The sequence below is a fragment of the Lagenorhynchus albirostris genome, chromosome 9 (genome assembly GCF_949774975.1).
Source record: "Lagenorhynchus albirostris chromosome 9, mLagAlb1.1, whole genome shotgun sequence".
Lineage (NCBI taxonomy): Eukaryota > Metazoa > Chordata > Mammalia > Artiodactyla > Delphinidae > Lagenorhynchus > Lagenorhynchus albirostris.
Window position 1 is genome coordinate 89,829,264 of NC_083103.1, and position 17,640 is coordinate 89,846,903.

A 17,640-nucleotide genomic window follows, 5' to 3' on the forward strand; every position below is an offset into this window, starting at 1 on the left:
CTAATAAGTAAAATCGGATTCACACCCAAGCCTGCCTCTCCCAAGTACGCTGCAGACCTTCCCTCTTCCGGGCCAGGGATATTAAGCTAATGCAAGCGACACACCCTCCAACCCCAGAAAACGAAGAAGCCAAAACCTGGCTCTGATTTAGGGATCAGCGCAGGTCACTCGGGCTTCTTTTGCGCCCCCCAGCTTCCCCGGTCCCCAGCGGGCTTCCCCGGTCCCCAGTGGGCTTCCCACGCTCCAGCTCGGCCTTGAACTTGGCTGCCCGCTCCGGAACTAGAACGCAGGGCGCGTCGGAGCACGGGGCCAAGTCAGCCCCTGGCCTTTGGCGCCGCCCCTCCTCAGCCTAGGTCGGTCACCGCCCGCCCACAACCGCCATTTCCTGTCCAGCTCTGGGCGCGTCAGGTCAGTGCAGCGGGGTGGCCCGGGGTCTGCCCTGGTGCTGGTCCTGATCTGGCCGTCAGAGCCAAGCAGAGGACGCTGGTTTGGGCCCCGGTGGATGGGACGGTATCAGCTGAGGGCCGCGGGGACCTCCACGGCGGGCACTCAGCCGATGGACGCTCTGGAGCGGTTGCCCGGGCAACGGTGCCGCCGGCCCCGCCCCTCTGCGCCGGCCGGGGAGGGGGCGTTTGGGGCGACCGGGTCTTCTGGCTCCAGGCGGGGCGCAGGCTCCTTCCCGGTGAAGTGGATACCGTCGGACGCCTTGGGCATCACCGTGCCCTGGCCTTCTCGTCCCGTCGCGGGTTCGCTGCCCGGGCATGGCGCGCCCTTAGACCCTGGCCTGGGAGCAGAGGGCTTGGCGCCTGCCGGCGGGAGTTCTGAGCCTGCCTTCTGCCTCTCCTAACCTTGGGCAAGTCAACTCACTTGACTAGGCCTCAGTTCCATGGTAGCCTGAATTGTTAAGAGCTGGAAAGAAACCTAGCGATCATTTAGTTAAGCCAGAGGTCCCCAGCCCTGTTTTATAGATAAGGATGTCTTGCAGTAACCACTCATTGCCAACCTGGTGCTTTAAATTAATCCCCAGATAGCCCTCTGTTTTTTAAAATTTATTTATTTATTTATTTTTGGCTGTGTTGGGTCTTCGTTTCTGTGCGAGGGCTTTCTCCAGTTGTGGCAAAAGGGGGCCACTCTCCATCGCGGTGCGCGGGCCTCTTACTATCGCGGCCTCTCTTGTTGCGGAGCACAAGCTCCAGACGCGCAGGCTCAGTAATTGTGGCTCAGGGGCCCAGTTGCTCCGCGGCATGTGGGATCCTCCCAGACCAGGGCTCAAACCCGCGTCCCCTGTATTCGCAGGCAGATTCTCAACCACTGCGCCACCAGGGAAGCCCCAGCCCTCTGTTTGTATTATAGTTTCCATAGAACGAATGAGGCCTCTGAGGGTCAGAGAGGTTGTGACTTTAGCTGAGGTAGCACAGCTTATAACTGGTGGAGTCTCAGAGAGATCAAATAACTCACAGCGTGTTCCTGGCAGATTTCAAATTTCCAGTTAAAGGTGCCTTATTTGGCTACACTGTTATTAAACCTAGCTGTAAATCAGAATCACCTGGAGGGTGTTTAAAACTGTACATTCCAGGGTACTCTCTCAGGCTTACTAACTGAGGGGCTCTGGGCTAAGGCTGAAGAATCTTATGCTAAACCAGATTTTGGATGATTCTTATGGTCTGTGGGTGGACCTTTGAGAACCACTGGCTGTAGCATGAGGCCTTTCACTCAAAAACAACAGAGTGGTGATCCAGCTAAAGTACTTGGAGAGGAGAAGAGAGGCTGGCGTGCAGGGCTGTCAAGTTCGAATCCCTCCATGCAATTTGTAGCTTCTCTTCATTCCTCAGAAATAAGCCAGAGGCTTGTATTTTAAATAGTTTGGACATTTAGATGTAAATTGTCCCATTTTTGGTTACCTGTCACACAGCCAGATCCAAAGCTTCTGGCTGGGCCAGCCTGTCATGATCAAAGTCAAGCGTTAGTGCCCTCCTCCATCTCTGGTGGCCTGTCAACTGCTCTCCACCTGGCCGCCTTCAAGCCGGGTCCCTGACTCACAGCAGCTGATGTTGGCTTTGTAGGGACATTTTGCAGAGCACTTTCCCCATTGGAGGGAGGCTGGCAGCTTTCCAGAAATATCGCCACACATAATGAGGGTCCCTTGGCCTTAACAGCAGTCAGAGTGTAATAGATCACCCTGCTTGTTATTCATGACTTTTATAAACACAAATCCATCTTGAAAATAATTACCTGGCTCTTAGTTTTAGAAGGCTAATCAGTCTGACAAATTCTGTTTAGAGTTTTATTATTATTAATTTTCATCATTTATGCTGCCTCCCTCAGGGATTCTGGTTCACAATGGCTGACTATCAAGAGGAAGACTTGCAGAAATTTCTTAAAAATGTAGATGAAATCAGTAAGTACCAGTAAATCATATACTAATTAAATTTTACTTTAGGGAGGTGGAGAGGTTAAAGAGAGATGATTACTCTAAGTTAGTTCATGGGTTGCCTGACAGGTTTATGACTCTTAAGGAAAAAAATGTTCTTGAGATTAAACAGAAGGGGTATTGAGAAGCAAGTAATATTGGAGCCTGGGGGTAATATTTTTTGGCTGTTAATTGGTATCAGAGAAGCTGCTAACATTCTGATTGAATTCAGGCTGACAGCTCTTCCTTGTATTTTCTCCCCTTCTGTGTAGAATCAGGTCAAAAGGAGCTTCTATTTCCCCATCACCAATGAGCCTACTGTTCCCTTGGAGAAGATCACTCAGAAGCCCCACTGATCGGTCTGAAATCCCTCTTGTTTTAGGGGAGAGCCGTTCCTGGTTTTGAGCTGCAGAGGCAAAGTCAGAAGGCTTTCCCTCAGGGTCCATCACATTACACAGATGGCTGCTGGCTGTCATACTCCTGTCTCTCTTCCTCTAGGCAGGAAGACCCTTCCCCAACTTAGACAGGTGGGATCTCAAAGGATATACTCTGACCACACAGATCACACACAGGAGATTCCAAAGCACTCAGTCCCTGCTCAGACTTCAGGGAGCTTGTTTGAGGATAGAGACAAGAAAACCAGCAGTGAAACAACCCTTACATATCAAATAGAAATATATTGAAGTTGCTGCTTCTCACAGGCTGTATGGGTCCAAAGAATAAAATGGTTTTAAAAATAGTTCAGGCAACTTCATAGATGGTACATCCTTAGGGTGTTCTTTGGGTTTGTCATGGGCTTCTTCTCCTTGGCCCATCCCCCAAATGTTGTTCTGGCCTGGCCCACTGCTCGCCTTTCTCTTCAGGTGATCGAGCCCAAGCACGTGGTTTTAGCTACCACCCTTGTGATGACCCCACATCTCAATTGCTACCAGCCACTTTTTTTTTTTTTTTTTTTTTTTTGCGGTACGCGGGCCTCTCACTGCTGTGGCCTCTCCCGCTGCGGAGTACAGGCTCCGGACGCGCAGGCTCAGCGGTCGTGGCTCACGGGCCCAGCCGCTCCGCGGAACGTGGGATCTTCCCAGACCGGGGCACGAACCCGTGTTCCCTGCATCGGCAGACGGACTCTCAACCACTGCGCCACCAGGGAAGCCCACCAACCACTTTTTTTCAGCCTCAGCCTCTATGCCAACTGTCACACCCATTGTATCCCTCAAGCACCATGAACTTAATAAGTCCGAAGGTTAGTGGATCATCTCTTTCTCTGTCCCCTCCCAGTGCCAAATAAAACCTTCTTCTCCTACTGTCCCATTCGTTCTAGTCTCACTTGGTGGCACTGCTGTCCCCAGATTTACAAGTCACATTGGCCTCCTCTCACCTCTCAGCCCTTAATTTAATCAGCCCTCAGGTTTGCCTTCTCCCTCCAGCTCCCACCTCTCCAACCTCCCTTTGTTCTGGTTCTCTTATCCAGACGATTTCAACAACCCCCTGATTGTTTTTCCCGGCCTTCAGGCTTACACTCCCCACAGGGTAATGTATCTAAAATGCAAATCTGACCCAGCCACTTCTCTGCTTGCATTCTCCCCGCAGTCCCAATAAATTTCATGCTCTCATCAGGACCTAAGTCCTCCCGTGACCTAGGCCTTACCTCTCACCTCCCCCTACCTCACACTTGAGCTACAGACTGCTTCCGGTTCCCCACACACCCCCTGACCCTTCATCCTCTGCCTGCTGCCTTTGTCCTTCCCTCTGCCTCCCGGTCTTTCTTTACCTGGCTAACATTCATTTGTACCCCAAGTTCATTTCCATATCATTTATATCAGTGCCGTCTGATAGAGCATTCTGTGATGATAGAAATGTTCTATAATCTGCACTGTCCACTGTGGTAACCAGTGACCACAAGTGGCTATCGAGGGTTTGAAATGTGGCTAGTGCTACTAAAGAAGTGAATTTCTCTATTTCGTTTATAAGTAATTTAAATTTATATAGCCACATGTGTATAGATTCTATACATTCATTTCTTGGGCTCTTGCTGTGTACTGAGCATTGCTAGACCCTGGAGAGTACAGTAACAATGAATAAGAATTACTTTCCTTCATGGTGCCTACAGTCTGGTGGGGAAAACAGATATTAAACAAGTAATTTCAAGGGTGATGTATGCTACAAAGAGAGATTGGTAAAATGCAAGAGACTCTAACTCAGATTAGGGAGTTGTCTGATGGGCTGCTGTAACAAAATATCACAGACTGGGGGGCTTAGGCAACAGAAATTAATTTTTGTCACAGTTCTGGAGATCAGAAGTCCAAGATCAAGGTATTAGGTTTAGTTTCTCCTGAGCCCTCTCTCCCTGGCTTGCAGACAACCCCCTTCTTACTGTGTCCTCACATGGTCTTTTTTCTGTGTGTGCACATCCCTGGTGTTTCTTCCTCCTCTTATACGGACATCAATCCAATTGGTTTAGGGCCCCACCCTTATGACCTCATTTATCCTTCATGACCTCTTTAAAAGCCCTGTCTCCAAATACAGTCACACTGAGGGGATTAGGGCTCCAACACATGAATTGGGGCAGAGGGGCACAATTCAGCCCACAAATAAAGGCTTCCCTAAAGGATGAGATTTAAGCACAAATCTGAAGTCTGAGTAGGAGTTGGCCACTGGGGAGAGGGTAGGGGAGTATTCTAAATGGGGAGAAAGTACGTAGGAAAGATGGAAGTTAAGAGCAAGTGTGGTACTTTTGAGAAACGGAAAGATTAAAAAGCTCAGTATAGCTGGAGAGAATAGATCAAGGAGAGAAGGGTCCCATCTGAGTCCAGAAAGGCCAGGTCAGGAAAGACCTTGGAAGCCACAGTAAGGAATTCGTGTTTATCCTGAGAGCAATGGGAATCCTTTGGAGGGTTTACTCAGAGCAGAAACATGGTCAAATTTACACCTTAGAAAAGTCACTCTGGCAGTGGTACACTGGAGGGGAGAAGCAAACAGGTGCTGAGAGCCAGCTAGGAGGCTGTTACAGTGCTCCAGGGAGAAGAGACTGTGGCTGGAATGGACACAAGTAGACAGATTGGAGACATAATTCAGAACTTACTTGACAGGCTTTAGTGTTGATGGCTGTGAAGGTGGAGGGAGAACAAAGGCTTAAGGATGAGCCTGAGAGTCTTGATTGAATGACAAGTGGATGGTTGGACCATCTGCTGAGATAGGGGCATTTGAAGGAGGACCAGTCTGGGGAGAAAGAGGATAGGCAGATGAGTAAGGCATCCCAGTGAAGATGTTCAGAAGGCATCTGGCTTTGTGAGTCTGAGCCTAAGCGAGAGAGAGTGGCTGGGGAGGTCAACTTAGGAGGCACTGGCATCTGCATGGTATTTGGAGCCGTAGGAGGGAACAGGAATTCCTGGGAAAGGTGTAGAAAAAGAGAAGAGGGCTCGGGCAGAGAGTCTACAGAGAAAAAGTCAAAAAAATCTATAAATAAATTATTAAAGTAAAGAAGGAAATCGAGCAAGGTTTTTGGATACGAGATTAATGTATAAAATTCAGTTGCATTCTTATATACTTCCTATATACCAGCCGCACTTCATTTACAATACCAAAATAAATCCCTCAAAATATATGCAAGACCTTTATGGGGAAGGTTATAAAATTTAATTGAAAGAGCTCCCAGTGGTCAAAACTAGAACAATTTGAGCAAGAAAGCAAACAGTATTGCATTATAGCCCAAAGTATAAAATAAATATCCATGAGTCTATATGGATATAAATAAACGATGAATAGATAAATAAGTAAATAAATATGTAAGGCAAATCTCCCATACAGAAGAATCTCAAACAATTTATGTAGATATTCCTGCCTCTAGAAGGTAGAGCATAACTCTCCACCCCTGAAAGTGAGATACATTTACTGACTTGCTTCCAAAGAGTACAGCACAGGAAGAGAGGAGAAAAGGTAGCTTTAAGATAGAAAAAGCTGACAGACTCTTCCTTAGGTGGTCAAAGTTCACAGCATGATAAATCATATTGATAACGTGTACCCTTAATATGTGCTATGGTCTTCCTCCCCAAATCTTGAGAACCTCAGTCTGACTGTGACAGTAACATCAGGTAAACCCAAACTGAAAATTATTCTACAAAAAATACCTGACCAGTAATTCTCAAAGCTGTCAAGGAAAACAAGGAAGGTCTGAGAAATTGTCATGGCTCAGAGAATTATAAGGAGACATGACTAAATGTAATGTGATATCCTGGAATGGAAAAAGGATATTACAGAGAGATTAATGAAATTAGAATAAAGTTCAGAGTTTAGTGAATAAAAAATTTAATTAAAAGACATAAAATATCTAAATAAGTGGAGGCATATTTTATCATGGATGGGAAGACACGTTTGGTAAGGAAATCTGTTCTTCTCAAATTATTCTCTACATTCAACACAATTTAGATCAAAATCCCAAAAATGTTTTGTTTAGAGTTCAACAAGCTGATTCCAGAGTTCACACAGAAGAGCAAAGGGCCAAGAATTAATCCAGAAAATTTTGCAGGAAAATAAGAAGGTGGGATCTCCCTATCAGATGTTCAAGACTCATTATAAAGCTGTAGTAATTACACATGGAAGGTTTGGTGCTGAAAAAGATGTCATCCAGTAGAATGGAATAAAGAGCCTAGAGCAGGTTCACGCATGTAACAGGGGTGGCACAACACATCGGTGGCAAGGCAGGGACTCTTCAACAAATGGTGCTCATGCCCTATGCAAAGTCAGCTCCAGGGGACTTCGCTGGTGGTCCAGTGGTTAAGACTCTGCACTTCCACTGCAGGGGGCACAGTTGCAATCCCTGGTCTGGGAATTAAGATCCCCCGTGCCAGGCGGTGTGGCAAAAAAAAAAAGTCAGCTCCAGGTGGATTAAATACCCTAATGAGAAAAACAGAACGTTAAAACATACAGAAGACATATAAGAGTATATTTGTAAACCTAATATACACAAAAGGCATAAAGCATAACGGGAAATATTGGTACATTTAACACATAGAAAATTTCTTCAACAAAAGCTTCCATAAAAACAGATAAAAAGACAAACCATACACAAGGAGATGTTCACAAATACATATCAGTCCAGAATATATAAAGAAATCATAATAAGAAAAAGACAAACAACCCAACAGAAAATTGGCCAAGGATAGGAGCAGGCAGTTGACATAAAAGGAAATCCAAATGGCTTACAAACCAATGAAAAGATGGTGATCCCAATCATGTTCAGGAAAATGCAAATGAAAACATTGAGGAGATAAATGCATTATAGTGGCAACAACTTAAAAGTTTGACAAGTATTAACTAGGATGTGGAGGCATGGGAACTCTTGTCACAGCTTGTAGGAATAAACCTTGATACAGCTGTAACCTGAGAAATATGTCACATGTGTGCATGGGGAAATATGTACACAGATATTCGATTCATCATTTATTCACTAGCAAAAGATTTAAAAACACCTGGATGTCCATCAATAAGAGAATGGATTACCTATGGTATATACAGTGATTAAAATAAATCAACTGCAACCATTAGTATCAAGAACAAATCTCTAAAGCATATTAGGAGAAAAAACTAGGTTGCAAAAGAATGCATGTTTTGTAAAAACCATTTATTTAAGATGTTTAAATACACAAATTCTCTAGTAGGTGAATAGGTTCTGGGGATCTAATATACAGCATGGTGACTATTGTTAACAGTACTGTACTATACACTTTAAAGTTGCTGAGAGAGTAGATCTCAAATGTGCTCACCACACACAAAAAAAAATTATATGAGGATATGGGTGTGTTAACTAACCTTGGTGTGGGAATCATTTCTCAGTGTATACGTGTATCAAATCACCATGTTGTACACCGTAAACTTACACAGTGTCATGTGCTAATTGTATCTCGGTAAAGCTGGAAAAATAAAAGTCCTTTCCCATGAAATTTTCTACACCACCTTTTAAGTGAATGGAGTCTTTCTTTTTGAAGACCTTGCTTGAATGATTCACCTCTGATTTCTCCTCTAGCCAATTTAATTCAGGAGATGAATTCTGATGACCCAGTCATACAAGAGAAAGCTGTTCTCAAGACAGAAAAGAGACTGAAGTTTACAGAGGAGGACCAAGAGGAGGACGAGTGCAGGACCACCGTGAACAAGACCATGATCAGTCCTCCACAAGCTCCCACAAAGGTGCCCTTTCCTTATGGTGGATTTATCTAAGTAAACAGAGTGAGAAGGTCTGCATAAAGCAGAGGAAGTAGTGGTTTAATCTCAACTGCCTGGTGAGGCTGAAATAGCCTTTTGATTTTTAGATTCACTTAGATTTATTTTCCACAAGGAAGTATAAACTCTGATTTCTTTTCTTGATCTTTCTGGGTCATCCTTAAACAACCCTTTGGGTTTGTTTTAATGAAAATTTGGCCTCTCTACCCACTGAGCTTGTGACCATTTTTAAGCCGCTAAGGTAATATATTCTACTAACTCATATTTCCAGCTCATACAGCCACAGCGGCAGTCCCATGACCTGCTCGCCCTTGTTTCTGCAGATGCAGCCCCATAACAATTGTGCCCATAATTAGATCTCCTGATTTACAGCAAGCCCCCTGAATTTTGAGCCTTTCAGTATCGATGGTTAAAGGAAATGACCCTACTCCCCACTTGTAATTGATCTGCCTTCTTGCTTCATAGATGTATAAATGAGGGAGTGGTTTTTGAAATTTGTGTCTTTGTTTTTATGATAACCTGTGCCCTGCAGAATACAGATGAAATAAACACAGGTAAGTACAGCATCTCTCTTTCCAATGTGTATTATTCCTTTAGGATCAGTGTTTATTGATTGTAGCTTCCAGACCCTTAAATTATAGCCTCTGGGCTTACAAACAACCCATGAACAAAAACCTACTGATCATTCAACTCTGTTACTAGTAGTCAGAGGGGACAGTACTCAGAGGGTTTTTCCTACGTTCTCCTGGCCAGTCTTTTGTAAACTGAATTCAGTTATTCTGTTTCATCCAATTTACTCTTAGCTGCTTAAAGGGATCCAGAGAGTTTCTCAGTTGCTCAGCTCAGAAGCTCATTATGCTAAGTGGAACAAAAAAGTCTGTCTTCAAAGAAAAACTCTTTTAAAAGAGGCATAATTCAAATTTGAAGCACAGACATAGTCACCGTGTATAATAATACATCACACAGATTACCATTTACTGTCAAATTAAGAAAATGTCATTTTAGTTGTCTCCAAATCGGGGTGTGTGTGTGTGTGTGTGTGTGCGCGCGCGCGTGCGCGCGTACATGTGCCTACATGTGAATGCATGAAAAGTGTGGCTCTAAAACTCTAAAGTAGCTTTTTTCTGAATTTGAGCTAAAGAACTGATTATAGTGTTTGGATTTTTCTTTTTAATATTTGAAATTACGCTGTTGTCAGAGGCCTTCTTGGCATCTGTGGAGAAGGATGCAAAAGAACGTGCCAAAAGAAGAAGGGAAAACAAAGTCTTAGCAGATGGTAATTGTCAGTCTTTTCACTTTTCAATAGCCAGGGTGATTTGTGCTAGAAAGAGCAAGGAAGTCTCTATGCTGATGTCTGAGGACATCAAGATTCCCAGTGGGTGGGTCCATGATGGGCCTGAGGCAGTGGGACGTGGCCAGGCAGAAACTAGTCTGTTTCCTGTTCCCACAGGAGCAAGCAGGGAGTCAGACACAGCCCTGAGTCAGCCTCCAGTCAGACCTTTCTAAAGCACATGGATGGATTTAGCAGCACTAAGTGATGCTTGGAACGTAGGGAGGGATGGGAGTGAGGTACTACTGTCCAACCTGAGGCACAGATGAAGGAATGAAAAAGAAAAATGAAACAAGCAAACAAAGCTGGGAGAAGGGAGAGGGGAAATAAAGGAAAAGAAAGAACTGGGGTTGTGTGTGTGGTGAGGAAGATACACATGACACAGGAATGCTTTCAGCACTTATTTTATACCACTCAGTGGTATGTGTGCTGCAGATCTGAACAATTCCGTATTTGCTAGAAAATTAGTTGTTTGAATCTCTTTATGAGACGTTTGAATGTGTAGACTTGCTCTTTGTGGCAAGTTTGGGGTGTTCTGAGCCTTGAGGCAGAAACCTTTACTTGTTCTGAGAAGCTGCTTAGAAGACTTCAGGTAGATTGAGAGAACAGAAACCGACCTGGAATTATCTGCAGAGAGAAGTAAGTGACAGGCCCCCTTTGGATGCATGGAAGCTCTGACCTTCAAAGTAGAGTTGGAAAATCAGGACAGTGAAGTCTGAAAGAATTTTCCAGTGTGTGGGGAGAGCTCACCTGTATAACTTCTATTCTCACAGCCCTAAAAGAAAAGGGGAATGAAGCATTTGTCAAAGGTGATTATGAAACAGCCATCCTGTGCTACAGTGAGGGTTTGGAGAAGCTGAAGGACATGAAAGTACTGTACACCAACCGAGCCCAGGTGAGTGATCCAAGGATGTGTCCACGGGCTTTCCTCAGGGAACAGTAGCCACTAACCTTGTGAAAGCAGAGAAAGATGAGACCAGACGGCGCCAGTGTTGTGCTCGTAACTGTGTAACGGCTGGCTCTGGCCGGGTTGGGGGTGGGGGCTGATTTGTGTGGAGCATTTGCCAATTTCCATGGTGTAGATACTTACACTGTGGTTCAATCTCAAGCTACCAACTTGGAATCATTGAAGGAGAACTTGGGAACAGCTACATATAATCAGTTCTCTCCATGGTAGAAGTCAGCTCCAGCACATCACTGATGGTACCCAGGCACTTTTCCTCGTGTATAGACAAGAAATCTAATGGAATGAGACAGTCTATGAGACCTTGGAATTCTGCCACCACTGAAGTTGTTCAGCTTCTTTTTTTGATGCCAGTTTACGCTCCTAAGGGTTACTCTCCTGTTAATTTCTTACCCATCGTTTCAATCCCTCCTTGATTAAGCTTCTGTGACTGGGGTATACTGGAGAGCTAATGGGCCTAGAGCCAATTTCTCAGAAATTTTGAGTTTCTGAAGTCCCTCATACCTCCGTTTTATATCACAGACGAGCTCAGATTCCTGGAACACCAGGTAAAAACCATCACCCAGATGTTTATTATCTACTACTTAATGAAGGGCAAAATTAATAGTTCTCAGTTGAAACAAAAATGTCACCTGTGACCTTATCTTTGAAAACTACTTGAGTTTGTGTATGGAAGAGCTCTCTGCTGCTCAGGCCTGAAAAATTGGCAGATTCGTGGACATGATTATCCAATGATCAGGATATGTCAGCAGGACCTGGGTGAGATGAACTTGACACCATGTCATTTACAAGAGGGAGAGATTCATCAGCTCCAATTTCTATAACTCAAGATTAAGAAGATCCTGCTGTGGTATGTTGAGGAAGAGTGCAAGAAACAGGACGTTAGCAGTCCAGAAAGTCTGGGCAGTGACAGTGATTTAATGATAAATAAATCCAAGCACAACATAAGCTCATTAGTTCAGCAGTTTGGATAAATCGGACTCGAGTTGAGGTGTCATTTACCTAGCCCCATTTGTGGAGAAAAATTGTAATAAAGAAGAGAATCAGTAAATAAAATGGCCAGAGGTTGATTTTGCCATGTACTTCTTATCCCCCTAACAAGATTATAAACTTTTTGAAGGTAAAAACTGCCATGTACTTTTCCCCCTAATGCTTTACTTATAAGAGATGTTCAATAAATCCTTGTTAAGTTACATAACACTGGGTGGAGGCATAATAAGTCCATTTAAGGGAATGGAGTTTCTGTTGACACATCAAAAGGAACATTTAAATGCAAACAATTAATAGAATAATCACAGTTCCTTTTTATTTATCACCAAATTTGGTCTCCAGAACATTTACCTACTGATGCTTATTCAGTCTTGTTACTCTGAAGTTATTTGAAAGCTGTAAAATTGAATTGCCTTTAAAATGTTATATAATTCAGACTTATACTAATTCAGATGGTCTATACCCTGATTCATCTAAATTAGTTACATTTTTACTGTACTCAAGTTTAAGCAGCACTTCGATTAGTTCTGGAGAATCACATTAAGAATGACTGTGGATAAAAATAAGTAAATGCAATGAAAAGCTTTGGGAAGGCAATTCCTCCCACTTTTCCCAAAGAGAAAGCTTATTCAGAGACAAATAAATGCAAAATGTGCTGCCTGGTGTTAAGAATCATTTGAACCGTTGACTATTTTTAAAATGCCTCCCTGTTTGCACGCAGTGTTAGAAAACACTTAATAAGGACCCTGTGAACTGAGAGTTGCTGCTTGCTGGAGAGAAAACCTACCCTTTCATCGCCGTGTTTTTCTCCTGGAGCTAATGTTATGATCAATAAATTGCTGGTGTAATTTAGATAAATCAAGAGTTTAACTGCCATTTGGAAAAGTCATTCTTTTTAAAATGTGGAAAAACAAAAGAGAACAGGGAATTTATAGGGTGTTGGGTCCAAGCTTTAAAAAAAGAAAAAGAAAGAAAAGTGAAAGGCTCTGTAGAAAAATTGTTGAAGCCCATATAGAATTTTTCAGAGTCTGTATCCTGAATAACAGTGTCGTGAAATTATGACTACGGTTGTCTAGAAGGATGTTCGTTTCTTCCTCACATCCTCTGACTTTCTAATGAAACCCCACACCCAGAGGAAAGGGTGGTGCTTTATAGAACAGAGGGCTCAAAGAGGCGTTGCCTTCAATTAGTACTGAAGCCCTGTTAATGAAAGCACTGCATAGCAGCTTCCTATGTATTGGTGCGAAGAGCTGCCCGGCAGAAATCCCACTAGCTGGCTATTGCCTGCTCTCTCCTCACTTTGGTTGAATGCTTAGATTTCTCATGAATTATAACACTAACCTCATATTTGGCCTGTCCATGTAAATATCTCATCAGATTTATTGTTCAGAGTGTCACAGTGCCCTGGTACAGTTTTGATCATGGGCAAACCTCCATGGGGTATTGGGTCTATTGTTGGTGACCGATGGGACCCTGGTGCCTGGTTTTCCTTTCTTCCAACAGGGTGATCATTGCTGCTGCTTAGGGAACTTTCCAAAAGAAGAGCCCTTAAAGTCTACTTTGTGCAACTTGATAAGAATTTATTAAGCACCTTTCATGTCCAGTAATTAAATACAGAGGATATAGTAGCCATGGTGCTTGCTGTTAAATGACTTCATTTGTTTATAGATCACACCTCTTTGAAACTATAAATGAACTAGATTCTTAATTCGGTTTAGTTTGAGTGGATCACAGAATCCTGAGTTAATTCTTGATTTTCAAGATTTTCCCCAATTCTAGGAGATCCCGGAAGAGAGCCCCAAGGCATTTGAGACTGAGGGCTCCTGGGGGTGGTCTGACTCTTAAATGTCAGCTCATTTCCTATTTCTCTTCCTGCTTGCTGCACTCATGAGGAAAGAAGGGGAACTTTTTCTTAAGCGTATTTCCATTACAGCTTTATTGAGATACAATTGATATAACCTACAATCACCCATTGAAAATGTACAATTCAGTGGTTTTTGGTGTATGCAACCAAATAGGCTGTGTGCAACCCTCGCCCACAGCCAATTTTAGAACAGTTTCATCATCCCCCAGAGAAGCCCGTACCCTTTAAGCAGTCGCTCCCCAGTCCTCCCCCCTCCCCCACCCCAGCCCTAGGCCACCACTAATCTACTTTCTGTCTCTATACATCTGCCTATTCAGGACTTTTCATATAAATGACATCATACAATGTTTATCCTTCCACTTAACAGTGTTTCCGGGGTCCCTCCATGTTGTAGATGCGTCAGCACTTCATTCCTGTTTATTGCCGAATGATATTTCATTGCCTAGATCTACCACATTTTGGCTATCCATTCAAAAATGGATGGACATTTGAGTCATTTCTGCTTTTTGGCTCTTATAAATAATTCTGCTGTGAACACTGGTGTGCAGCGTTTTGCGTGGACATATGTTTATAGTCCTCTTGGCTATCTACCCAGGAGTGAAATTGCTGGATCCTATGGTACCTCTGTGTTTTACCTTTCCAGGAAATGTCAGACTGTCTTTCCAAATCGCTGCACCATTTCACATTCCCACCAGCAGTGTATGAGTGTTCTGATTTCCTGCATTCTCACCAACACTTGTTATTACCTGTCTCTTTGATTCCCTTCCTCATCTGGCTTCCTTCTGGAACATTCACAGCAGGGTAGCCTCCAGAAGCTAGCTCTTCCTTTGTAGGGGTGGTCAGTGCGCTGGGTACTGTCTGTTTGCCCCTCCACATCCTCCTCTGCCCTGCTCTGTGCCCTGGGGGATTGACCTCTGCGGACTGCCCTCTTGGCTTCCCAACTTTCTAACTGCCATTTGGGTTCAGCCAACGAGATGAGAAAGAAGGAGGAAAGTGAACTGCGGCTTTATTCTCCCAGCTTCTGCTCTACCAAAGGTCTCAGCTCCTGTCAAGCAGCGCTCTTCACAAAGCGACCCTCTCCCATTTTGTTCATTGCTCCTCCCTCTGCCTCTTCAGGTCTGGCAGTGGTGATGGCTATCCACTGCTGGTCTCCCTCCACCCTGCCCTCACCCTGTGAATAGTCCCTTTATTAAACTCTCCCCGGTTACCCCTTGTGAGTGGCATCTGTTTCCTGCTGGGACCCTGACTAGTACAGGTAGGGACGAGTTACTTCTCATCACCACTCTCCTGCCCGACTACTCTTTCTGTGTTGACGGAAGACTGCCGGCTACAGAGCTGTGTATGAATAGCAGCTGTTTGTGTCCTTACAGGCTTATATCAAACTTGGGGACTACCAGAAGGCACTGGTGGATTGTGACTGGGCTCTAAAGGTAAGAAGATTGTTTCCTCTTCCACATGATGGAGCTGGGCTTGCTGGGGCCAGATGTCTCAGTCCTGAAGTGAATAGAGGGGAGCTGCCAGTGTATTATGGCAGGAAAGGGTGTAGGCTCTGCAGTCAGACTCTCAGTTTCCTCATCTGTAAAATGGGAACGAATAGAATTGTCATGAGGGCTATGATAACGCACTCGGTGCCTTGCCCGTGGGAAGTACTCTGGAGAAGCTGCTGTTAATATTGGTTTTTCAGGGTTTTCTCACAATGGCTCACCCTTCACTGTTGTGTTATCAGGTGCTTTGCTCCACGTGGTAGTGGAGACGCCGCCTTCTCTTTCCAGAGCTGACCTCGGGGGCTTCTTTCCACAGTGTTGCCATTCTTCCTCATCAGTTTGGGCTTTTCCTCTCCGGTTCTGATAATTTGGAAATGTATCATAGCACCCCCTCTTTGTAGAGGAGTAATCAAAAGAAAGAGTTCCTGTCGTTCAGCTTGGATACTAGTCAGGCCTCAGGCTGATAGCCTAATACTGTGCATGGTATTTCCTCTGAAACCTGACAGAATAGATAATCAAAGGTGGAGAGAAGGAAGGACTGTTGGTAGAAATATTAGAAGGGTTTTAAAAGAGAAATGTTATGATCACTTCATAGGAACATTATTTCAGATGACTAAATATTTAAATAACCCTTAATCCACATTCCCCCAAGTTACTCTGTCACAGGGGCTTAACTAAATAACCAAAAACAGTGCTTCTCAGCCTTCCTTGCTGAAGTGCTAACAGAATAAACATGAGCCCCTGGAGGGTCTAGAAGCAGAGAGCATGAAATTTCTTTTTAGACACATGTTTTATCTTAAAAATCCTTGCAAATTTTGCATTGCATGCCGTAAGATGTTATCTATTTGTCTTAATATAGCCATGTTATTTTAAATAATTTATAATCAAGTAAAGTTGAAATGCCGGGAGAACGTGCCAGGTTTATCCTGTGGCATAGCTTCCCCTGGTCCAGCACTGCCTACCCCAGCTTAGTGAGCGTGGCCCCCAGACAAGAGCACATCGCAACAGCAGCACATTGGCCACACCTGCTTCCTCACTTTTTATTGAAAGGGTATGCAAGAAAACAGGGGAATTTGAAGCTCACCTTTACTAACAACGGTTTATAAAACACGAGCATCCCACCAAAATGGATATCTGGAGTGCCTGATTTCTTTACCCCCTAGAAGATACGGTGTGGGGGACACCTTGTCCCATTGCATCGTGACAGTCTTTAAGTGATGAGAACTGCCCCAGAGTGGCGCCATTAGGTTCTCCACAGCTCCAGTGGAGATCCATTAGCCTGCTTTGTCACCTTATATGATCATGACTTTTTTCTACTATCATCTGTAAGAGAAGAAAGGCAAGGGCATTTTTCTCTGATGTTTCAGCAATAACAGCAAAAGCTGCCGTTCGCTGCACGCTGGCTGTGAGCTGTCTCATTGGAGCCTCACAGCCTTCTTTTCTGTTCTGGTCAATTCCACAGTTATCCTCATCTTTCTGACAAGGAAACAGAGCCTCAGAGATTAACTAAGTAAACTGTGTGGGATCACATAGCTAACGTTGGCCTAACTGTAGGCTGGTGCCCTGAATTGTTGACTATAAACAGCTTCTCCACAGAATCCAGGAAACCCCATCATCCCTGGGTGTGGCTTTCATTCCTTCTGTGGCAGAAACAAGATCTCCTTGTGGGGCTTCCAGGAGCATCTTTTCTGATCTGAAAAGGACCAAAGAGGTAGTCACAGCCTCGTGCTGATTCAGGATGACACACTGGCCCATTCCCAAATGTTCACTGAAGCACGATGTTATTAATGGTGAAACTGAGGCAAAGCAGGCCCAGCACAGCTGACATTAAAAAGTGCTGACACCCAGCGGCCAGCCTTGTTAAACGCCCAGCAAGGCTCCCGTTGAAGACGATTGGGTAAACACTTGGAGGGATGGGAAAAAAATGTATAAGGAATTCTAAAAACTGACAATCATTGGCTCTACGTGGAAGCTGTGAATTAAAAGAAGAAGTTTCACTCCTTTTAAATATGAGCAGTGAATGTCAGCGGCACTCCATTATTCGTAGTATTAGTACTGTCATGCCGGTTTAATATTTTTGACACTTGTGAATTGGCAGAGACAAGCCCATGTGATGACATTTCAAGACTGATCTTCCTAGTCAGGGAAGATAAGACAGCGAAGCTGGTTTTAATTAGGATAAGAATCATTTCTTTCTTGGCAGAACTCTTCCTGCACAATAAACTGCACCTTCCTCTGAAGGCAGGATTCCTTTTGAGGGGACCTGGGGTTCAACTGAGAGAATCCTGGGGAGGGTTGGTACCTCATCGAAGGAGAAAGGGCCTATTAGTGAGAAAATCCATTAGTGGCCCTTTGTGTTAGTGTCTGAGTAAATGTAGTCAC

At 44.2% G+C, this 17,640-nt stretch overlaps 1 protein-coding gene across 1 annotated transcript in view; it reads left to right on the top strand.

Annotated features, from left to right (window-relative positions):
- Positions 1-398: 398 nt before the first annotated feature.
- The window catches only part of TTC12 (tetratricopeptide repeat domain 12), a 48,329-nt gene continuing 31,087 nt past the window's right edge, over positions 399-17,640 (top strand). The window contains exons 1-7 of the mRNA XM_060157952.1: positions 399-408; positions 2,326-2,398; positions 8,430-8,593; positions 9,159-9,180; positions 9,825-9,902; positions 10,730-10,851; positions 15,145-15,204. Coding sequence (XP_060013935.1) covers positions 2,341-2,398; positions 8,430-8,593; positions 9,159-9,180; positions 9,825-9,902; positions 10,730-10,851; positions 15,145-15,204 — 504 coding nt within the window. The 5' untranslated portion in view covers positions 399-408; positions 2,326-2,340. The remainder of the gene's footprint in view (positions 409-2,325; positions 2,399-8,429; positions 8,594-9,158; positions 9,181-9,824; positions 9,903-10,729; positions 10,852-15,144; positions 15,205-17,640) is intronic.